At 35.7% G+C, this 24889-nt stretch overlaps 1 protein-coding gene across 2 annotated transcripts in view; it reads right to left on the reverse strand.

The window, feature by feature from the left end:
• Positions 1–24889, reverse strand: part of Trub1 (TruB pseudouridine synthase family member 1) — a 40019-nt gene that overhangs the window by 7152 nt on the left and 7978 nt on the right. For both annotated transcript variants that reach the window (XM_010634574.3, XM_010634575.2), the window contains exons 3-5: positions 20598–20653; positions 11200–11281; positions 256–328 (exon numbers count right to left, since the gene is read on the reverse strand). In XM_010634574.3, coding sequence (XP_010632876.1) covers positions 256–328; positions 11200–11281; positions 20598–20653 — 211 coding nt within the window. The remainder of the gene's footprint in view (positions 1–255; positions 329–11199; positions 11282–20597; positions 20654–24889) is intronic.

The following is a 24889-nucleotide window of genomic DNA, read 5'->3' on the forward strand; positions in this document are numbered from 1 at the left end:
AAAAAAAAAAAAAAAAACTGAGCAGCACAAATACTAGCCATTGTAAAACCCAGGGGCAGAGAAGACTGCATTACCTCTTACTACATTCACATCCAGTCTAAATCAGGCTCATTTTCACTTGATCATTTACTCTGTCGGATTTAAAACCCTCTTCAACATATAGCAAAAAAAAGAATGTCCATTTATTTTAATTATGGTGATGTTAACCAGTAGAAAATAAACTAAACATTTACTCAAATAAATATTTGAACTTACAGGGGGGGTACTTGCATTATATTCCCAGTAAATTTCTGTAGAATGCCTTCAATATCCTCTTGTGTTATTTTATCTACCAAAGTGAACAAGAAAACGCAGTAAAACAACCATAGAAATACACGTTATTTTTTACAACACCAAAGCTCTGAACATTCATTAAAATTTTTTTCCAATAAAGCATACATTACAGTGTATGCCCTGCAGGCCAAATTCTACCTTGTTGAGACGAATAAATTACACTAATTATCTAAGAGAAAGAAAATCTTATATCATCATTTATTAGGACTAAATTTCCTTTGCTTCAATTTTCCTCCAATAAAAATGATCTAATCATCATATATCCAGTTAGTGGGTTCCATGGCCTTTAGAAGACCTGAAGAAAATGCCACATTAGCTAAAGATATGGTCCTGCAGTGAATAGAAACAGGGTGACCAGAAACGAAGCAGAAAAATAATCTCCATAAGTTATTTTCTCAGTTTCTATAAGGCATGAAATATTATAAATAATTTATAATGATACTGAAGATTAACCATTATCCACACTTATGTTTTACCTGATAGATTTCAAAACTATTCTGTTATGGCATAAATTTGTTTTTTTTTTGTACCTGGGATCAAACTCCGGACCTTGTGTTTGCAAGGCAGGTGGCAGAACCACTAAGCTAAATCCCCAGCCTATGGCATAAATTTCATGCACTCACATTCTACTTTACCCAAGTTATACTTTTCTGTCTCCCCTATCCCTTCTCTGATTTTTTTTTTTTGTACCAGGGATCGAACTTGGGACCTTGCGCTTCTGAAGCAGGCGGCAGAATCACTGAGCCAAATCCCCAGCCCTATGCTGCTCTTCTTTAAATGAACGTTCTCAGTCAGACTCAAAAATAAGGCATTGTGGAAAAAGAATATATACAAGCATTTTTAAACAATAATTTTAGAAAATTTGAATAAATATAAATACATAAAGCTTTTAATATCTGTTAGTCATGTTTTCAACATGTTTGGTACTCTTTCAAAAAAAGATTCAGTATCCATAACTTTAAAAACAAAACTATGACGTACAAATTCAGTATTTGGGATTTTCATACCTACAGATGAGTCTTTATCCACATTTCATATTTAATAATAAACTAAATCTTAGAAACAGTCTATAACTTGTCTAGGCCACAGTCAATGTAAAGAAATAACATCACCTTTATGATTTGGCAGTACTTTTTTTCTAGTATGTGTATATTTGTTTTTACTTGAACAATATTAAACAAAAATTAATTGCTGTGTTTTGAATTACTGTTCTAACACTACCATAGGAATTGAAAGGACATAAGACATACTGGGTCCAGATTTCAGTATCAAAATAGCAAGGCAGTTTTAATCTTAATGTGACCTTAATTCTTATAAGCCAAACACAAACAAAAGACTACAATCTACTAGGCCCAGTGAAAAGCTACAGAACTCAAAAGAATTTCTTCGGCATCTCCCAAATCACAGAGATCAATGGAAGTTTGTTCATACTGTTTTCCAAACAGATGTGTATCATTATATGGATGAAGATTTTTTTTCCATGAAATTTTTTTACTCTACTGCAACCATAACACACTAGGTGGCCCCTGAGCTATGCAAATTTGAGATTTTTTAAATCTAGATGACCAATGCTTCCACTTTCTGAAAAAAATGTCATTGACAAAATTTCAGTAGTTCATAACTTGGCCACATTATTTTTAAAACAAAATTAAACAGCTTTCTTCTACTAGGCTCCTCTCCTTATTGACAATCCTGCAAATGTGCAGTCCTTTGCTCTCCTTTAGTGACTCTCTTTCACTGAGAGGCCCCCACAGAAAATGATGTGTTCTTTCTCATTCTACTTCTGCAAGCTCTTTTGGACATCACATTTCAAGCATTTAAGTTAATCATATATAATATTTTCTTAATATTTAAAGGCATCTCACTATTGAAATTCTGAGCTTCTCAAAGGCAAAAGCAGTTTTTCTTCTTAGATAATGCAAACTATTAGGATGGCATTCAAAACACTCTTGCTGAAATTTAATTTGCTAAATAATAGAACCTCAAAGTTGAAGGGCATTTAAAAGTCACCTACACCATCATTCATCTGATGTTTGAATTGCCAGACAGCAAGCCTAGGTAGCAACTTATTTTATAACAGAAGCTGAGCTTGTGATATCTGAGTATATAGAGAAGCCTACTAGCTATAGCTACAATGTGATATTAGTCCAATCCAAATAATAACTGTCTATAAGAGTAATGTCTCTACCGCAAAGGAGTTAAAAAGAAATGCAGGACAAAATTTCCACAGCAAGAATATCCAGTAACTAGCCAAAAGAAGTATATTTGGTAAAAGAAGATAGGTCTGACACAAATGTTATAGGAGCTGGATAATTATGCTTTGTTTAGTGAATTAATATCAGTGTGACAGCATTCATTTGAAATTAATTTTAAAGACATTCTCATAAAATTAATATTTACAAGTTCATGTTACAAATCAGTATTTGCTTAAAATTTACTGATTCTTCCAGTGAACTTAAAACATAATCACTGGTACTCAACTGAACTATGGAGATAAACACAGTATGACGGAGTCAGAAACAATACACAGCTACAACACAGTAAGTATCACTGGAGAAGTCCAGCCACCATAAGTAGCTGTTAAAACTGCAAAATACAATGAACAAGCACTTTTAGACACCAGACAAGAGGGAGCAAGGACTGAGAAAAGGGAAACAAAGAAGGTAATTGTTTTCTCACCTGTGGGGCAGAGAGGGAAATTCTAAACAAAGCAAAATGATCCGATTGAACAGAGATCAGAATTTGGGGGGCAGACACAGACAGATCTGGAGAAAGTTACACAGAAACGGATGTTTATAGGGGTTCCCTGAGACCTAATTCTAAACTGCACATACATAAAGTGAGTCTGTACATAATTAAATACCTTCTACCAAAGCTCTTCTAAAGGTGGGAGATGTTCAAATTTCAATCATGCAGAATGAAGAAACTTTGCTGAAACAATATTATTAACAGAAACAGAAAAGCTATGCCTTGATAGTAGGGCTAATCTAGGCCAAATATATGTATGTTTGATAAAGAGAGAGATCTGATACAAGTGTCTTAGAACTTTAGACACTTCTAGTCAAATATTTCAGATGCAATATTTAGATGCAATCCATATATACAAAAGCAACTAAAATAAATGAGTTTAATAAGGTTGATAAACACAAGATCAATATATATAAAATCAGTTCCACTTCTATATACTAACAATAAACAATTCAATGAAATTAAAATGTGAAATGAAATTAAAATGACATTAAACTGTGAAAAATTCCACTTATAATAGCATCAAAATATGAAGCACTCCGCAACTTCATACACACAAAACATATAAATCTGTATACATGCCTGTAGTACCAGCACTTGGGAGGCTGAGATAGGGTTAGGAGCAAAGTCAGCCTTGACTACATAGCAAAAAAAAAAGAAAAAAAAATCTATACACACCAAACTAAATACATGGCTGCAACAAATCAAATGTTTAAAAACACAGACATATCTTGTTTCATGGGGTTGGAAGACTCAATATTATTGTCAGTTCTCTCCAAATTGATCGGTTGAATGAACTAAATTTCAAAAACCCCAGCAGACTATGTGAATGCCTATATATGTCTATGTATACAAACTGACAAGCTAATCCATACAAAAATGCAAAGGACTTTAAAGAACACAAACAACTATGAAAAATGACAAGATGAAAAGCTAACACTCCCTTGATTTTCAGACTTATTACAGAGCTGTGATAAAACAGTGTGATACTAGCATAAAAATAGCCAAATAGATCAGATAGAATAGGGTCTAGAAATAAAGGTATGCATATATGGACAACTGGTTTTTACAAGAGATTTCAAGATATTTAGAAAAAGGACAGTCTTCTAAAAACTGGTGCAAAGATAATTTAATAACGTGGTGGTTTACTGTCAACTTGCACTGAATCTTGAGTATGCACGGTTCTGGGTGTGGAAGACCCACTTTAGGGAGGATTGATGTCGGAAATGTACAAAGAGGAGAATGGGAGGGAAGGACTTCCTCGGAAGAGCTTGGCTGCAGCTGATTTTCTTTGCAGGAGCTTTGGCTGTTTTCGGAGGAGCTCCATTCCTCACCCTCGCTAAGTATGGCTGCTCTTCTCTTCAGAGGAGCTCCAGTCCTCCCTTTCGCCTTGGGCATAGACTGTTTGCTTTCCACAGATTCTTTAGCTGTGAGCGCCAACCCTTCAACCTTCCAGGCACTGAGCCTTCGGTCCTCCTCTCAGACCCTTCGGCCTCCTGATGTGGACTCGGAGGGGACACTGCTGTGGGCTCCAAGCCCTTGGCTGCCTCCTTCAGATCTCTAGGGCACAGACAGATCTTTTGCTCTCTTCTGCATTTGACTCTGTGAACAGCCACTGTAGGACAATCTTGTAAATTTCTGTCCTGCATTAAATCTGATTCAGAGCATGTGCAGTCTTTTGAGGAGCCTTAACCCCAGCCTTGCAAGCTCTTATAAGCACTGATCAATACAAATACACAGAAAGAAAGTAAGAAAGACAGAAAGACAGACAGACTGGGATCCATACCTGAGATCATATTTAAAAATTAACTCAAAAGAGATGACACAGGGGCATATGGTAGTGGGACATCATGATCAACCTTGCTCTTGGGTGACTTAGGAAAAGTTATCTGCTCTACTCTTTTAAATGTCCCTTAAGCCTGTTATTTCAAAGTAAAAAGATAGATTGTAAGGGAATATTATGAACAACTTTAAGCCAATTATATTTGACATTTTAGATGAAATAAGATAAATTCCTAAGGAAAAATTATTAAGAATACAAAAAATAAAAATGTCTGTCTGATAACTAGCTAAAAAACTTCCTTAATAAAGAAAATTCCAGATGAGATGTCTATCCATAAATTCTATCAACATTAGAAAGAGAAATTTGACACAAATTTTTTCAAAGAATAGGAAAAAATTATAATACTCCCTATTACTGATTATATGTACATGTTCCCCCAAAGCCACATGCACTTACAGGTAAGCTTTTTGGAGGTGGCTGGATTTAGGGTACGTGAATATGCATTATAGGTGTGATAACTGGAAGTCCACTCATAGGACTGGCATGGTTCTGGGTGTAGATGGATGAATTTACTGAAGATAGAAGACCCAAACTGGGTGTGAGTAGCACCAATCAATAGGGATGTAGCCTAAATGGAATAAAAAGGGAAAGAGAAGCTCACTGCTGTTTCTTTCTGCTTCCTGTCTGCCATGTCACGGACTATTTCTGCTCTGCACCATCCCTCTGCCATGCTGCCCTACTTTAAAGTCAGCTGACTATGGACAGAAACCTCTACAAACTATGAGCTAAAATAAGTCTTTCCTTTTTTTTTTTTTTTTTTTTTTTTGGTACCAGGGATTGAACTCAGGACTTTGCACTTGTGAGGCAGGCAACAAAACCACTGAGCCAAATCCTGGCCCTAAGCCTTTCCTCTTTTAATTTGTGTGTATCAGGCATTTTGGCCCAGCAACAAGAAAGTAACTAAGATACTCCCCAACCCATTGTATGAAGTCAAAATAACTTTGATATCAAAACCAGTCAATATTAAGGAAAAGGAAAAATAAATGCAGGATAGTTTTCACTCATAAATATAAATGGAAAAATTCTAAACTAAGTATTAGCAAATCAAATCCAATAATTTACATAAAGGACAGCACATCCTAACCAAGGTGGATCTATTCCAGAAATATAAAGTTAGTTTAATATTTGAGTAAGTAGAAAAAAAAATCAATAAATTCAGAAAAAATTTTTGATAAAATTCTTTATCTGCTTATGATAAAAAACAAAATCTCAGCAGATTAGGAATAGAAGATAACTTTCAAACTCTGAGATAAGGAAGCTATGAAAATCTATAGTAAAAAAAATCTTTAAGAAATAAGATAGGGAGGCTTGTTCTTCCATCTATCAAGACTTAGTCCAGGGCTGGGGATTTAGCTCAGCGGTTCGGTGGCCTGCCTTGCAAGCACAAGGACCAGAGTTCAATCCCCGGTACCCCCCCAAAAACAAACAAACAAACAAAAAAAGACTTAGTCTAAAACTATAGCAGTTAAGATAGTTTGGGGTTAAGGCTAGGATAGTCAGACTGACTGATGTAACAAAACAGACTGTAAACAAATATATGCCTGAATGGTGCTTCGTCTATTACAAAGGAGGCCATGCAGAGTAGCAGGGAAAAATGTAAGGCCAGCTGGCTATCCACAGAGAAGAGAACTGATGGTTGGATGAGACATAAGGTGAAAGGCAAACCAATAAGAACTTCTAGGACACAGAAAAATATCTTCTTACTTTTGAGGTAGGAAAAATGTTCTTTTCAGGATACTAAAAAAACTAACTATAAAGGAAAAACTTGATATGCTGCACCAGTTAAAGCTAAGAATGCCTATTTCTCAAAAGACACAATGAAGAGACAGAAAAGGCAAGCTACAGAGTACGAGAAAATATCTGAGACCATATCCAAAGTGCATAAAGAATTCATACAAATCAGTTAAAAAAAAAACAAAGCAACTTAATAGAGAAAGGAAAGGAAAAAGCAGACCAGCAATGTGAATCCACAGCACAAAAGATAAACTAAAAATAATAAGCCAAAAAACAAATGACGAAGTGCTGACTCTCATTAGCACTCAAATTAAAACCATAATTAAATACCAGTACACACTCACCAGAATAGCCAAAATTAAAAACACTACCAATATGGTATGTTGCTAAGGATATAGAGCAATTCCAACACTGGTAGCAGAAAAATTAAATTATGCGACCACTTTGGAAAATCAGTTTACAATTTCCATTATTATTAAATATACACCTATCCTACAGCCCTGCAACACCACATGGGTATAAACCCAACAGAAATGAGTATATGTGTCTACATAGGCACAAAATATATATAGCAGTTTTAGTCATAAAATCTTAAACTGGGAACAACCCAAATTTTTATCAAGAAAAGAAAGCCTGGGATCTAACACTATGGATAAATCTCACAAATATATGCCTAAGAACCCAGACCGAAAAAGCATACATAACTGTTTAAGAACCCTACCCATACTTTCAGAAGTTAGAACAGTAGTTATCTTTGGAAAAGAAGGAACGGATAATGACTCAGATGGGGTATTAAGGAGGGAAATCTCTAGGAATCTTCTATTTCTGGATTAGGACAGTAACTTTGTGATAATTAACTGAGCCAGAAATTTACCTGTTGTTCATTTTCCTTTACTTGCATAATACTTCATAACCAAAAAGTTTCAGTAAAAGCAAATGGCTCCATAGGAAGACTGACACCCAGCTATCCTCTAGCCCTATTTACAGTATGTACCCTATTAGTTTGAACCACAATTTGAGATCAAATCAGCTCTTCAGCTTTCTGTACCACGAGCCCCTAAAATGTGGGCAGCCAAACCACACAGACTGATGAGGACACTCCTGTTAGATGTAACATCACCTAGTACAATGTGAAAAGACCTTGATAACATCCTATCTCAGCATTTCTGTTTAGAACAAACTATTTGCATGAGATAATCGCTTCACTTTTACACTGTTTGCTTCACAATAAGCCACATGAGAGGAAGAAAAAACTATTTTCGTGCCAAAGTTAGGCTTTCCCAGAAGCTTGGCCCACTTCTAGCCTGGGGACCATGACTCTACTGTCCTGAGTTCAGAGGAGCACAATGGAGCCATGTGTCCTCAGACACCTGAGACAGTAACAGAGACTAAATACCCAGATGTAGATAAGAAAAGAACAACAAAAGGTAGGAAGTCTTCTACTCTGAGAATGCTTCTGTGGGCTGCCTTATTTGTACACATCCTGTTTTATTCTACAAGCCACATACACCAAGAATGCTGGGAGGACCAAAAGAGACATGGTTTCAGCCCCATAGCTTAATAAATTAACACACAAAGATTCTTTGTGAACAATAACAAACTCTATGAACAATTGAGGATGCTGTGACGGGGAATAAAAGGAAGGGCTCTGTTTCTAAGATTTGAACTTGGAGCATACAAATCCAATGACTCTTTTTTTTTTCCTCTAGCTTTCAGTTACCTGATACAATTGCTAAAAATAGTATTTGTCAAACTAGGACAAAATAATTTAAAAATACTCAGTTACCACTGGCTGCTGGTTCCTACTCTACCTAAATGTCAGTCAATTCTCCATTAAGAACTGAATTTGTGTTGTTACAATGAGAGGGGGAGGCAGTGGCACCAGTGGTCTAGTGATCTTTAACGAGTGGGGGGCCTGTCAGGCTCACTATCCTACTGTATACCAATCAGAAAACACGATGAGGAACTGTCCTGGGTACTGCCTGACTTCTGGACGTCTGCCAGACAGTCATGTAGAAGAAAAGCCTGTTTACAGTTACCTGAGGCTTGAATTTAATTCTATTTTACATTTAAACACAAAGTACTTTTGGCCCAGTTTCATATATACTGAATTTCCTAGTACTGAGACATTTATATACCTGTATCAGTCTGCATTTGCACTGTGGCATAGCAACTGATGTACAAATGTAAACATCTGATTACTTCATGAAGACTTTCAGTGTTGCAATAGTTGTATATTTACATATCAGCAACCTATTCATTACAAATTACCTTTATTTTTTACATTTCATTTACTGCATTATATTGACTTTTAAAAAGTATGTATATGTAATTTAGCATATTTCTGAATTTTATTTCAAGATAATAATAAAGGCATATAAAATGCCACAGGTCTCAGAATTAGTTCTCTGAACACTGAGAACCTAGGCCAGAATTCTCCACTAGACAGTAAGTTCTTAAAGAACACAAGCTAGATCTTACTTTCAGTTATCTTCCCCTTGCCTCTTATGACATTGGATTCAATAGTTAGTGAATATACGATGATTTATTGAAAGCACACAGAAAAATCATGCCAATTTGCATAACTGCCTGAGCTCTCATTTTTCTGAGATTACCAACACTACTCCTGTATGAAGTTCTCCTGTACAGGGCTTGAAGAAAGTTACTTAGTTTCTCTATGATTTATTATAACATTATAATAAGATTATTTTAATAAACTGAGCTTTCTTAAAGGTAAGTAAATAAAATTACAAATTATCCAATACAGAGTAAAGTTTTTTAAAATTCCCAAATGCTTAAGGCCAGGAACAAAGAGTGCGTTTAAGTATTTTTGTCAGCCTGAATACTTTTCATGCATTTCCTACTCTGTGAATTATGGCACTGTGTAATCAGTTTTAAAACCTAAAAAAACCTACGTCATGGCTGACAATTTCTCACTATTCCTATCTACTGATCAACACTCAACAAATCTCACCAATTTTACAGACTAACCACTATGTCTATCTCTACCACCCCACACTGGTCCAAGTTACCATCATCTCTGCTCAGACTATAAGCACCTCATGATCTGTCTACAAGAACCCAACATCCATTCTCTTCCAATCAACCCTCACAGTAACACTGTAACCCTCATTTTGGATAGGAAGAAACTGAAACATAAACAGATTAAGCAATTTTTAAGGTTACAAAGCTAGAAGAGGGCACAGCTAGAAATTAAACCTGGGTTAGCTTAATCTAGTCCTCTTTATGCAACATGGAGCTATAACCCATCCTAAACTATACTATCCTGTGGCCATTACTCTGAATATCAGTCACTTTTCTTATTTACCCTTGGCAAATGGGGATAAAGATATAGGAGACTTCATCACATACACATGCACACTGCCACTACATGTTACATACTCTGGAAATCTCTGATATTTTCTTATTGCCTTATGCCCCTTAAATCTAAAAGCCTTCTGGTTGAAGGTTATAGTTAGGTTTCAATTAAATAAGGGTCTGCTATTATTTGCTAGTGCTATTAATAATTTCAAGGACAATTCAACACCCATTGTTAAAAAGACTTCGAAAGAGTGATCTTTCATTATGTTGCATGACTAATTGAGCAACATACTAAGCTACACATAAATGTTAACAGTATAAGTGAAGCTATTATGAACAAGAAAAAGGTCAAACTCATTACAGGGGTAATTAGTAATATATAATAAGGATAACTGACCTAAAAACACAGAGAAGTCAGATACTAAACTCCCTATGGCCAAACGAAGAACAGATAGCATCAAGCATGGGGGGAAAATGCCTAACAAATAATTCACAATTGGCGACATAATAATTCAGGTGAACTGACTATTTATAATGCCTGCATTATAAATAGCAGAAGCACTGTGAGAGTTGCTAGGAGACCAATTTATTTATCTATCCGTTCTTAAAGCAGGCTAAGAAGGAATGGCAGAAAAATTAAGGTAGACCTTAGTGAGTCATGCTCTACTTCAGAAAATTAGCTTTCCCTCTGTTGTATCTTTTTACTCCAAAAGCACAGGAACATGATGAGCTTTCAAGGACTACACTTGGCATATTTACTTCAACAGCTGAGAAGTAATTATTTTTAAAAGGCAAGACAGGTAAAATTTAGAAAGATAGTATCGCTGCTTTCTCATTTACTAGGGAAATATACTCTAAAACCTAGTTTCAAATGTTTTTGGTAAGAACAAATAAATCTGAACACTATAAAACTTTATTATAGAAAAAAAATCATAAGTGTTTATTTATAAACTCACACCAAATAACAATGTGATAATTTCCAATTTTATTAACCTAAAGAAATATTTAAAACTAAAATCACTGGAAATACCAACTAAGAGTTTTATTCTTTTTTTTTTGTTTTTTGGTACTAGAGATCGATCTTGGGACCCTGAGCTTGCGTGGCAGGTGGCGGAACCATGGCGCTAAATCATCAGCCCCAAGAGTTTTACTCTTAAGTTGTGCATTCACAAAAACTTTCGTCAAATGTTAAAAAGAACTGCATTAGATGAACTTAATACCATAGGGTTTCTCTTCTGTCACTTTCCCTGTAGAATCTTGCGTGTCAGTGGCTTTCCCCAGTTCTCCAATGGCAATATACCTCTAAAGGAAGGAAACAAAGAAAAATGGTCCACAAGTTAACAAAAAACTGTCACACATGCCTTACATTTACACAGAATTATACTAATACTACCAACCTGATACAAAAGGAAGGCAAAAGTTATACAATAAAACTGTTGTGTTGATTTGTTTCTGATCATCAGGAAGCATGTGTGTAAACAGGAACAACTCACATACTTCCCACATTGGTCAACATGAGGAAAAAACCTGATTTTATTGATAATTATAGTTTGTAAACATATTGTCACTGCAAACAAATTTTAAAACCATTTTTGTATGGAAAAGTTTGTTTCTTAAGGAAAAACTTCAAATACCATCTGTACCCACAAGTTCTGCCATCTATAAATCCAACCAATGAGCCACAAGATCGAAAGTGTCCCCCAAAACTTTATCAGTGCTGAATACATACATGCTTCTTTTGTCATTGTTTTCGAAACAATATAGTAAAACAACTATTTACATAGCAATACACTGTATTAGGTACTGTAAATAATCTAGAGATGACTTAAAGTACAGTATGAGTATGTAGGAGGGCATATTTAAGTTATATCAAAATACTTCGCCATTTTCTATAAGGGACTTGAGCATTTACGGATTTTGGTGTCCACAGAGGCTCAGGAACCAATCCTCCACATATACCAGACAACTGCATGCCTGTGAGTAAAGAGAATAATGCAACAAACCATGACATGGCCATGACAAGAATCAATAATATTACCACACATACAATTAAAATTAATTTTAAATATGCCAACTGACTACTTCTTATGTTAAATACTAAGACCAGTCTTAGTAACTAATCCATTTAAGCTAGAGCTAAACGTGTAGAAAATGAGCAAAACAAATACAGCAGAAGTAGCACACTTAATAAAGAGAAACTGGCCAGGCATGGTGGTAGCACAAGTCTGTAATCCCAGCACTCCAGAGCCTCAGTCAAGAGGACTGTCATGAGTTCAAGGCCAGCGTGGACTACGTAGTGATTTCAAGCCCAGCCTGAACTACAAAGCAAGACCCTGACTCAAGAGAGACAGAAATTAACATTAAAGCTCTCCAAAAGGAAAGTCACTTTGCAAAATTGATTATTATTGACAAATGAAGAATTAGGTCATTCTTAGGTAAGAGGACTCTTCTCATCTGAGGGAACACTGTTTAGGCATTTTTTCAATACTCACTTTTGGTCAAATTCTAGTTTCATTTGAAGCATCACATAAAGAACTGAGAAAAGCACACAAACTATTACTTCCACTAAAAATAATCTGTACTTATATGAGCAGTTTTTAAAAAGAAAGCTCAATGTAATTTTCAGAAATGTCAGTTTAACAATGACAATGTTTATGCTAATGAAGGGACCAGAGACAAAAATCAGAAAAATATTAAAAACTTTAAATCTCATTAAACATGAAGACATTTATAGCAGCCTGGGGCCTTTGATAAAATCACCTTTATATTACATACTTAGGTTAAAAACAAAACAAATACAATATAGGAGGGGATGTCCCAATGCATTTGAAGTACAATTTTAAAAATGTCATCAAGATCAATAAAAATTAAGTTTCTTGTCACTGAACATTGAGTCTCATCACCTGTAATTCCCCACTCCTGTTCCCACTCAAACTCAAACTGGCTGGGTCTGAATTCTGGCTCTCCAGTAGAAGGGTAGAGGTGGTTAAGTTAGTCTTAACTGCTCCATCATCAGTTCCATGCATTAAAATGAGGAAATTAACAGTAAGTGACTCAGAAGAGGCAGAGAGTTTAGAACAGTGTCTGGCTCTGGTACACAATGAATGGATATTGATACTATTATCATTATTCTATCAAATGAAGATAAGGAGAAGGGGGAAGGAAGACAAGAACAAGAAGCGAGTGGGGAGAAGAGGAGAATGAGGAGGAAGAGAAGGCAGAAGAGAAAGAGAAGAAAGAAAAGGAGGAAGAGGTGGAAAAGCAGCAAGAGGAGCAGAAGGACTGATAGGTAACAGTAGTTAGAGTGACTCATTCATCTGGTTAGTTGATATTCGAAACAGTAAAACAATTAATTGCTCTGGAATTTTTTTTCCTTTAAGAGCCTATCTACACAAGAAAACAGTGCAATCCTGTATACTGTCCCTTGAATGTATCTGCACCATTCTGCTATGTAACAAATCTGCCCTAGGAGTCTTAACAAGCTTGCCAAGTATCCAACACAGTTAGGTTGTCTGTGCCTTGGCACATGCTACTTAACATATCTATAAGCCCCTTTCTTCTCTAAGAGTCAAACTGAGATAGGAGATTAGGGCATGGCAAAGGCAAAGGAGGCATGACATGTTAATTACAAGACCCTGAAACACATGCACAGAACAGTTCCCAAAGCCCTGCAGGTTTTCCATAGGATGGACCTCTCAGGACCTGTATGAAGTTCTCACAGGTTTCCTCAAGATTTGGACAGTATAAAAGAACAGAGACACCAAGAAAAGCTTGCTATCGTGGCTTTCTTCATGATAGCCTGTCATGCTTTCTCTGGGGTGTTCATTTATCTCACTTTTTCCTCTTTTACTTGGCCCAAGCTTGCTCTGCTGAGCCAGTTTTTCCTCTCTTCACTTCTGCTTTTTCAAATAAACTTTGCAACTGCTTTTTGCTTGTTTCATTCAATTCTTTGTTCAAGAAGAGAAGAACCTGGAAGCTAACTCCAAATGGACAGGCAAGCAACCCAGAACCTGGTACATTTACTTGGCAAGCCACTTTTAGGAGTTATCCAGTAACATTTTGGCATAGCCATCCAGGAGAATCAAAAGCCAGGAGATTCCAATAACAAAACCACGTTCGCCTCTCAAAGCCACCCTGTACTGTAATCCTAGCACTCAAGAGGCTAAGGAAGGAGGATCGCTATGAGTTTGAGGCCAGCCTGGGCTACAAAGTGAGGTCCTGTCTTACCCCCACCCTGACCCAAACAAAAGCCACCCTCTAAAATCCACCCAACTCCTAATCACCCATCTCCCAAACACTGCCAAGAGTAGATGCTCAAACTTCATACATAGAAAGAATTAAGGCTTGTGTCAAATCCACACATTCCACCATGTTTCTTAAGGACTCTGAATTACAAAGAATTCTTCTAGGTATTTATGAGACACATGAGACACACAGATATAAACTAGAAGTTTATATTCAGGCCTCCAGGAGGTTACAATGCAAGGGGATGAGATAACAAGAAAACAACAGCCACAGAGGGGAAGAAGCAGAATGGTGATAACAGACACAAGGGCAGTCACCAGCAGTTCATCTCACCAAATCCTCATAATACACTGCTTCACACATAACTACCCATACGTGACTACTGTTTTCCAAGTGTAATTTACATATTGATTCTTACCTTCTCAAATTATCAGGATTTTGCATTATTGTTCTATTGCATTCCTTGCTAGAAACATGGTAGCAGCTTAATAAAAAGTTCTTGATAGAATTATAAACACACTGGAGCAGTTTTTATGTGTACAAGTTTGCACATTTCACCCTAATTTGTATCTATCAAATCTCAAATCACCCCAGGTCCCACAGCCATCGTGTAACTGGCTACATCTTGGGTTATTTTGCGGGGAGAGACTAGCTAAAGCGGCAGCTCTCAAGCATTTTGGTTTCAGAACCCCTATACACAACTTAAAACTTACTGAGAAACCCTGGCATAGATTGATTGATGTATGTATGTATGTATGTGTGTGTTTGTTTGTTTGTTTGTTTTATTTATTTATTTATTTTTATTTATTTATTTATTTATTTATGGTACTGGGGATTGAACTCGGGTCCTTGCACTTGCAAGGCAGGCCACTGAGCTGCTGAGCTAAATCCCCAGCATAGATGTTTAAAACAATACAGTGTACCAGTCAATATTTACTAATTACAAATTAAAATTGAAAAATATTTAAAACATTAATGTGTACACATCCCATCTCCCATCAGAGCAATGATATCATTGCACATTTGGTAACCTCTGAAAAACTTCACTGCACAACTGTAAAGTTTAAAGTAAACAAAGGCAACACTACAGGAATACTAGTTATGACTCCAATGATCCCTCAGCCACCACCAAAGAGCCTCAGGACCTTTTGAACCAACAATCCTCTAAATCATAGCTGTTTCTAGTTTTACCTTGCCCTGGCATCTAATAGCTAACCTTCAATTCTATTCAGTTACCCACAAACTACTTAGAAAAACCTGCCCAGATAGGTAATCCTCCAGCTGAAACAGAGCTTCACCACCACAAAGATGATACAGAAGGAAAAAAGACATGAAGCTGTACACATATAGCCACATCATTTTTATCCCATGGGGTCTGAAGTATTTCTTTTCACTGGCCTAAATTACAGAGTGATTTTAGAGTTGTTTATTCTCCAGGATATATACCTGGGAATTTTGAATTCTATTACTATATTCATTGCAACATAACTACACTATAATAAAAAGATGGAAGACCTACACACTATTCCATTGAGCTGTGTGCTCTTCAGGACTTAAGATTTCTCACTAATACTATCCTACTCTGTACTCACCTTCAAGCTCCCTGAGTAATCACAGCAGATATTACTAGACATCTCTAAGAGCAAATCCGCTTCTGTATCCTTCAGGAGAAAGGAAAATGTTTATCTCAAACAACTGTTTTGTCTGACACTTGATTCTGAAACTTTGTGATTTAAATTTTCACAAGTAAAAAGAAGCATATTATTTAGATAGAAAGAATATTTTTTGAAGACCTACCAACCCCTTTGAATGTCTTCATTAAGAAGAAATATCTCTTTATGGTTCGTAAGTATAAGCCCTTCAAAATTTTCAATATAGTACTTAGAAAATACTTGGCTAGTAATAGAGGATAAAGAAAAGGTACAAATTGGACTAGCCTCTGGAGAAGACTGAGAATGCCGAAATTTTAAAGAGTTGTCTAAGTTTCATAGGAGCATTATTTGAGTCACACTTCAGAGGTCTCAGGACCAGTTCACCTAAAACATGCTACAATGTTCTTAGGGAAAGTTTCTGTCCTTTGAATATATCCGTGACAGAAAATTTTATATACTCCAACAATACTTGTTCATCTGTTGGAGGTGATAATAAACCTGCTTTCTGAGGAAATGCTGGCTTTTCCTGCAGGTACTGCTATGGCTTTTTTCCATATATGCGATTAGCCTATACTGGGACAATGCTAATTAGATTCAAGTTTTCATAAGAGGACATCAACTCTTATGTCTGCTCATCTAATTTCTAAAACATCTATAAAGTTACCAACTTTTTAAATCATCAATATAAGAAAACTATTAAAGACAGCACACCAACACCTCATCACAGACTGTTACTTCAAAGTACAACATCTGCTATCCAGCTTTTGCTGAATATTACTCAAAAAAGTATAATTTACGGAAGATGGTAGAGAGATTATTGCCTTCCCTAAGATAATCTATACCCTATACTTAGGCCACGTTAGGTCAAAGGTACACATTAGCCTAACTTTCAGAATCATTTTACCTAAATTACATCTTATGTAGATCTATATCTGTTGGAAAACATTTTTGCAAACCATCACCAGTTATCCAATGTCCCTTATTGTAAGCAATTTCTTTCTGACTTTATGCCCAGAAAAACTGTCTCTCCCTTAAAGACCTGGTAAGTTTATCCTGATGACTGTCATAACTTTGCCAATAAAATCACAGTTAGAAATGAAAAAAGATGAAACTAACAGAACTCAAGATTTCCGGCAAATCTTCCTTGTATAAAATTAATATGGGGGCAGGGGATTTGGCTCAGTGGTTCTGCTGCCTGCCTCACAAGCACAAGGGCCTAAGTTCAATCCCCAGTACCAAAAACAAAAACAAAAATAAAAAGATAAATAAAATTAATATGGGACATGTAGCTAGAGAAATCTAACATGCCTAGAATTTGGGCGAGAAAAGATATGGTGACAGGTGAGATATTCAAGAATAGTAATACCACTACTACTTAGCAATTTCTGTACAGAAGGCAGAAGGCACTCTAAACTGGATTTGGTGGTTGTACACACTTGCAATCCCAGCTACCTGGGAAGCTAAAGCAGGAAGAGCACAAGTTCAAGGTGGCTTGTATATCTTAATGAGACCCTATATAAAAATGAAAAACAAAAAGGCTGGAAATGTAGCTTAGAGTGAGATGCCAATAACCACACCCCGCACTCTCAAATAAAGATGTTTTAAAAACACATTATACATGTAACCTCACATAAATAATAAATAAATAAATCAATCAAGAGAAGTCGGGCGTGGTGGCACACGCCTGTAATCCCAGCACTCGGGAGGCAGAGGCAGGAGGATCACTGTGAGTTCGAGACCAGCCTGGGCTACATGGTGAGTTCCAGGTCAGTCTCCACTACAGAGTAAGACCCTGTCTCAAAAAACAAAACAAAACAAAATAAAAAACTCGAGAAACACAATCATTGGCAAAGCAGAAGCACAAGTATGATGAACACAGGGTAGGTGGGTCTTTCCTGAATTTTTAAACCTTGTTCTCAATAAGAGTAAAAGCAAGAAAAGGGTTGGGTGGTCTGAACAGTCTGTAGTCTTCACAGATGGTGGCAAAATAATGCCCTAATGGTACAAAGATTTTATTTAAAAGTTCACTGTCCCATTCATCAATTAGTGGCTGTTTGAAGTGGCTGCAGGAAGAAGCAGTATGTTGAGAAGAATTTTAATGCTATTTCTTTTTTTTTGTTTGTTTGGTTTTTTTTTTGTTGTTTGTTTTTTGAGACAGGGTCTCACTATGTAGTTAAGACTAACCTGGAACTCACTATGTAGCCCAGGCTGGTCTCAAGCTCACAGTGATCCTCCAGCCTCAGCCTCCCAGAGTGCTGGGATTACAGGCATATGCCACCACACCTGGCTTTGTTTTGTTTTGCTTTGTTTTTAATGCTATTTCTTGATTCTGCAGAAAGACTGTTAGCCCATGTTCAATTAGTAATGTCTCCAATCAGGACCTGCTAGCAAGAGGTGTATTATAATATCCCTGTAACATTAATATTGATTACCATTCCAGAATGAAATATTTTGATCTTGAAGCAAATGTACTGTACATACACTAAAAGCATTATTTTTTCTAGTAGCACTGTAATACAAATAAAAATTCATCTGTAAACACAGGAAGGGCAGGAAGAGGATGTATAAGGTCAAACATTAAGTCTGAGCTAGCCACTAATAATTTTAAAATGAAACAAAAGGAAAAATATCGAAAGAACATTATACTATACTGTTTCATTTGATAAAATTTTTGCTTTCTATATATGTGTATATAGTCATGATGTAAAATGAAATTTTTACTGTTACTCTTAGTAAAAAATCTTTTTGAAAATCATTAGATAACATGATCTCTAAAATCCCCTACAGTGCTAAAACAAAAACAGAATAATTTTCATTAATAGTTTTTAATTATTTTTGACAAAAATGTAACCTTTAACATATTTAAAAGGTGTAAATGATTTCTTTCAACACATACATAATATAAAATTAATAGTATGAAAAATACAGTTGCCAAGATAATGATGCATATGTTTCAAATGTGAAACACCCAACAAGTTGGTTTCTGTAACAAGATACACCTGGATTATTCTATTTCTGTTATAGCCATCTGAGGATCCGTCATTTCACCGTATGACATTTAGCTTTCCTAGGAGAAGAGCAAAATAGTTTGTAACAATATTTAAACCAGAACCAGTGATGTATTTATATTTTCAATCATCACATTTGTGAAAATATGCCTGGAATTTACAAGTTGTTCCAACAACATAGAATATGCGCTGTGTTTGTTGTTTGGATTGGGAGTGGTGAATAAGACATATTTTAATGAATTAGATTTTGTGTTGGGGAAAAAAAACCTAACACAAATTTCTTAATGTAAATATATTTTTGGTTATGAATATAAAAGTGACTTGATTAATGTAAAGATTTTAGAAAATACCAAATAATGTGAAAAAGAAAATAAAACCATCCATTTTCTCCTGTTGAGTAACCATAGTTTTTATTTTGGAATTAAGAAAAAAGTATTAGCCAACTGGCAAAACTTGTACCAGAAACAAATTATAAACTCTGTGTGCTGGCATTTAGCTCAATGTAAAAATTTTTTGGGGAAACAAATGCTTCCATTCTAACACAATTTTTGTACTCTGTTGATTTTTTTTTTCAACACTGATATTTTGAAGATAATAAAGCAAGACACACTGAAATTCTTCATTTATCTAAGGCACTAAGTTCCTGTCCAAGAGAAAGGTATAGGTTTTCAGACCCTTTGATAAGTAGGGATTTTATTTTGAGAAAAACTTACTCAGACTACTGCCACTCAAACTGTGACCCAGGGGGTCAGTAACCATTAACAAGACAGGCTCAGAAAATGAGGGTGTTCAGAAACTTATTTAGCAATTGGACATTGCCTAACAGTTTAATTATATTTTACAAGCATCAATCAGTCTGCAACAAACTAGAAATTCTTTACCAACTATTTATATCACATTTGGCACAAGGGTTTTAAAAAAAGGAAGTTTAGTCTAAGAACTTGTTGAAATTTTTCTCTATTTACAGGCATATTAACCTTCCTTCCACAGCCATTTTGAATGGTCCCTCACCTGGCTATTATAACCAAGGCTTAACTGCTAACTAAAATACAAATCCTGTTAGCCCTTTTAGAGCTGGAAGTCTCACATGATCACTTTTCCCAGGGAGGTTAACCACTCTGACATCCTGCTCTGTTTCGCTGCTCCTTACAACACTGCATGAAGTAGTCCACGGTTTCCTAGGCTCTCTAGTCTTCACATAATCCCTTCTCCGCCTCCTATCAAGTCTCTGAAAAAGTGCTTCAGAATCTAGTCCACTTTCATATATGCATATAATTTATCATTTTAAAGAAGCCCTACTCTTTTCTTTAATAAACATTTTATAAACATTACACAAAGTATCTTTTTGCTTAGGAGTGCATGGTTTACAAAATGGTACTGTTTTATATAAATTTCAAAGTTAAAAAATCAGCCCAAAGAATTTATAACCTATAAATTTACTTTCATCTAAGAAATCTGATTCTATGAAAAATCTAAATTTTTAAAACTATAGACATGGCTGAATTTTTGCTCCTTTAAGTCTAATTGGTTTTTTAACTTATAGTTGTAATATCTGAATCTCAGATACGTTTGCAGACATTGTGTCTTGAGAAAAGACACTTGTTCATGCAATTTACATTATTTATTTTTTAATTGATAAAATTCAACATGTATAGTTTGTCTGTCATTAAGAAAAACATTAAAGAAAAAATAACAATATTCCAGTATTCTTACCTTGGACCCTGACAACATACTGGTCAACATTTTTGTTCCCCTTCCAATTCCAATGACTACAAATCAAAGAGAAAAATATTAAGACATTCTATTTTGAAAACTAGGCTTTGAAAACATCTATAGGTTTCGTTCATAATTTTCTGGCCTATATAACGTGAAGTTGAAAAGAGTATATAGTTAACAGAATTTAAGGGTTCCTACTGTTCCAATCAATTGAACTTGCCAGGCAAATGAAAAATTCTAAAGAGGGAATAAGAGAAAGAACATTTTTTTCCATTCTCAAAGTATTAAACAGGAAAAAAAAAAAAATTCACTCTAGCCAATCAGAGATAATGAAGTTTTCTAGAGCAATCTCAAAGGACTTACTAGGTTTTATATGGGCACCAGTGGAAATCGGGCCAAGGATTTAGCTCAGTGACACCAACCGTGCCTCCCAAGTGCAAGGTCGTGAGTTCAATCCCCAGTACAAAAAAAGAAAAAAGAGAAAATTAAAAATACATGGTATAATTAACCATGTTCAAATAGTATGATGAAGTCTTGCCAGAATTCATTATTAAACGAAGCAAAAGCCATCATCAGAGCTAACGAACCATTTAAAAGATGATTAGTGCCCAGCAGTACACAATCAAGAAAAGAGAAACGTAACAACTCAACCTAACACCCAAACACTAAAGGCAAAAATGATGGTCTAGAGACTTTCCCCGCAGCATTGGAGACTGAATCTAGAGTCTTCACACTGAGCTGCATTCCTAACCTTTTTAAATTTTTTATTTTGACACAGGATCTTTCTAAGATATTAAGTCACCCAGTCTTGGGCTCAAACTTGTGATCCTTCTGGCTCAACTTCCCAGAGTGCTGGGATTACAGTGGTGTACAATCATACCCACAATGTATTTTAACAGACTGACTGTATAAAAAAAAAGACCTACCTTTCTCTTCAATTTCAAACATTATCCTTACAATGTCATATTTTACCAGACAGTGTTGACAGGATTTAATCATTCTTAATAGTAGGCAATTTTTTACAAGAACTGAAGTATTTATCATCAATGGATACAACTGTATATAAGAACACAATTCAGAATTGTGAGGAAACAAGGAGGAATGATTATAAAACGGAAAAAAAAATCAGTACTTATAACAAATATCACTCAGTAAGTTTACCGTGTATAAGTTCAATCTGAATGCGTTTCATTTATAATCTAATCCTTAGAGCAAAACTGAAAAGTTATATAATTATCCCTATTTTATACACAAGGAAACTGAGGCATGGAGACACTAAACTCTGTCTAGTATCTCACAATTAATACTTGACAGAATTAAAATTCAAATCAAACTTTGTGGTACACTTTACATTTCCCCTGCTACTCTACTTAAGGTTTTCTTTCTACTGCCACCACCCTAACCCACGGTAAACCTCACTGTTCCATACCCTGCCCCTTTCTCTTCCAGTTCACATCACTTCATTGCTGTATCACAAACCCCATTTCACACACGACAAAGACCCCAGCAACCCTTAATGAGATTTCAATTTCTATGGTACCAACCCTTAATATTTAGCCTATGCTTGAAAGCCCAGCTAAAGTTCCAACTCGTTCATAAAGTCTATTCCAGACCCCTGAAGACTTCTATGATATCCACTCATATTCATCCTTAGTCCCTAAACAGAGTCATATTAGTTCAAGGACAAATATCCAAACTGCCCTGGGTATACTCTAAAGAGTAAAACACTCTTCAATGACAGAACTCGTTAACATTGGTTCTGATGAGGCAAAAATTGTGTAAAAATAACAACCAAGACTTGGTGCAATTTGATTTCATTTAAATGAATTCTCAAATTCTCTGAACAGCTACTATGCACAAGTCCCAAGAGGAATGTTTCTGATGGGGTAACAAAAGCCAAAAACACATTTCTTGACTTTGAAAGGGCTTACAATCTTAGGGGGGCAAAGAAACAGCGAAATCACAGTGCTCACACAGTGTTACCCGATTAATGAGTGGGAGTAGAGGGTGTTAAGAGCAGGCTGAAGAATTTAACTCTACCATAGTTGAAATGTTGAGCTGATGACAACCTCTGAGCTAATGAAACGATCCAGAATGATTAAAGGAAGATATCTTTCAGTTACCCAGCTTACTATAAAGATGGTTATCTTACTTTATAGTCCTGAAAAATAAAGGCCTATGGAAGTTAAGTGAGTAGTGAAAGTTGCATTTGGGGAAGACTAATTCAGCAGTGCGATGTAGAAAAATTATTTGAAATTTCAACCCTTCCGACATGTAGGGGTGAAGACTAAATGAAATTGAAGGACAGCTGGGCATGGTGGCGCATGCCTGTGATTCCAGCACTTGGGAGACTGAGGAGGATCACTGTGAGTTCAGGGTAGGCTACAATAATGAGTTCAAGGCCAGCCTAAATTACATAGGTGAGAGCTTGTCTCAAAAAACAAAACAGCTGAGCTTGGTGGCACATGCTTATAATCCCAGTACTTGGGACACTGAGACAGGAAGATTGCCGCAATTTCAAAGCCACTCTGGGCTACACAGTGAGTTCAAGGACTGCCTGAACTACGTAGCAAGGCCCTGTCTCAAAAAACAAAAACAAACACCAACAAACAAAAAAAACAACACAAAAAGAGAACTAAAGAAATCTTACATTCCTGGACAGAAGTTTTCTTTAGCTTTTTGCCTACTGTATGATCCTTCAAAATTGCATTACTATACAAGTACAGAAATAAATAAGCTCTGGGCTAAGTCAGTTCAGTGGTTTACAACCTAACAGGGAGATGAATCTTAACAAAACACTGAAAGAACAGAGTGAAGTTTTATATTAGCAGTATAAAAAAGAAAGCAGGAAGCCTTCTTATTTTGAAGACAGTATTTCAGCCAAAGCTAAAAAGTTAACACAAGCGACAATGGAAATAAGCAGTTCATATAAACTAAAACATAAACATGAATAAAGACATGGTTTGCAAAAGTGCAGAGTGTAGAGGATGGATAAGTAAGAGTACTTTCCTTGGAAACACACAATGACTACTCTTTTTTATCTTCCAAATTTCCTGTGCTCACACAAAAGTTCTCTGTAAAAAAAACCCACCGTCTCCAAACCTATCCAATGCCCTAGTAGTCTATTCGCAAATCATAAAGATAAAATCTAAGATGTGAAAGCCATCTTAGGACAGTCAGAGGTACTCTGCACATACCTCCAAAGCTTTCTACAGCTAGCAGTTTCTACTGCCATTTTTCTAACTCTGTCACACCCTCTTAACCATCTTTCCAGACCTGTATCTTTCCAATCCTAGGCCTCTACCCTAAAAATCCAAAACACAGGGAAGGTACTATTAATAAAGATGTTCTCACAAAATCAGTTCTATTAATGAAACTCTAGTAATAACCTCAGTGACAGAAATGGTTAAATTATATTATTATCTATAGCCATTAAAATAATGTTTATAGTTTTTAAATTAATATGAAAAATATTTGTTATGATGTTAAGTAGAAAAACAGAATTTAAAAATACGTAAAATAGGACTGGGGATTTAGCTCAGTGGTGCTGCTTGCCTGCCTCGAAAGTGCAAGGTCCCAAGTTCAATCCCCAGTACCAAAAACAAACAAACAAACAAATAAAGATACATTTGTACAGATAAAAACTAAGTGCAAATATAGCAAAATATTAACTGATTATTTGGTGGGAGGCAGAAAAATGGCTAATTTTAAATTTTCAACAGTTTTTTGTATTTCCAAAATTTTCTCAACTGTGCTTTTATAACCTTGAAAGTTAGAAAAAAAAGTAATACATTTTAAAGTGGTATGTATAAATTTTGTTTCTATCTCAAGTGATGTATGGAAAATGGGTGTATTTGTTTACTATGGATACAGTAACAAGCTATGGATTTAATGTCCTAAAACAATACAAACTTCTTATAATTCTAGAGGCCTGAAGTGTGAAATGGGTTTGACTAGACTAAGACAATTACTATGTATCAATTTTTTTTAAATTAAGAGGTTGGTATGGCTGTGTTCTTTCCTGGACGTCCTTGGGAGAATCCTTCACTAGTCTCCCTAGGGTAGTTTTCTTGCCTTTTCCAATCTCTAGAGACCAATTCACTTTCTCCCACTCCCCACCCCACATTACCAGGGATCAAACTCAGGACCTTGCACTTGCAAGGCAGGTGCGGCACCACTGAGCTAAATCCCTAGCCCCTTTTTTGGTAATTTTATTAGTACACGCAGTTTACAATCATCTTGGAGAGTGGTTACATGCACATACTACAGCTTTTTTTTTTTTTTTTTTT

Source organism: Fukomys damarensis, unplaced genomic scaffold (assembly GCF_012274545.1).
Source record: "Fukomys damarensis isolate Sample0158 unplaced genomic scaffold, DMR_v1.0_HiC HiC_scaffold_8, whole genome shotgun sequence".
Lineage (NCBI taxonomy): Eukaryota > Metazoa > Chordata > Mammalia > Rodentia > Bathyergidae > Fukomys > Fukomys damarensis.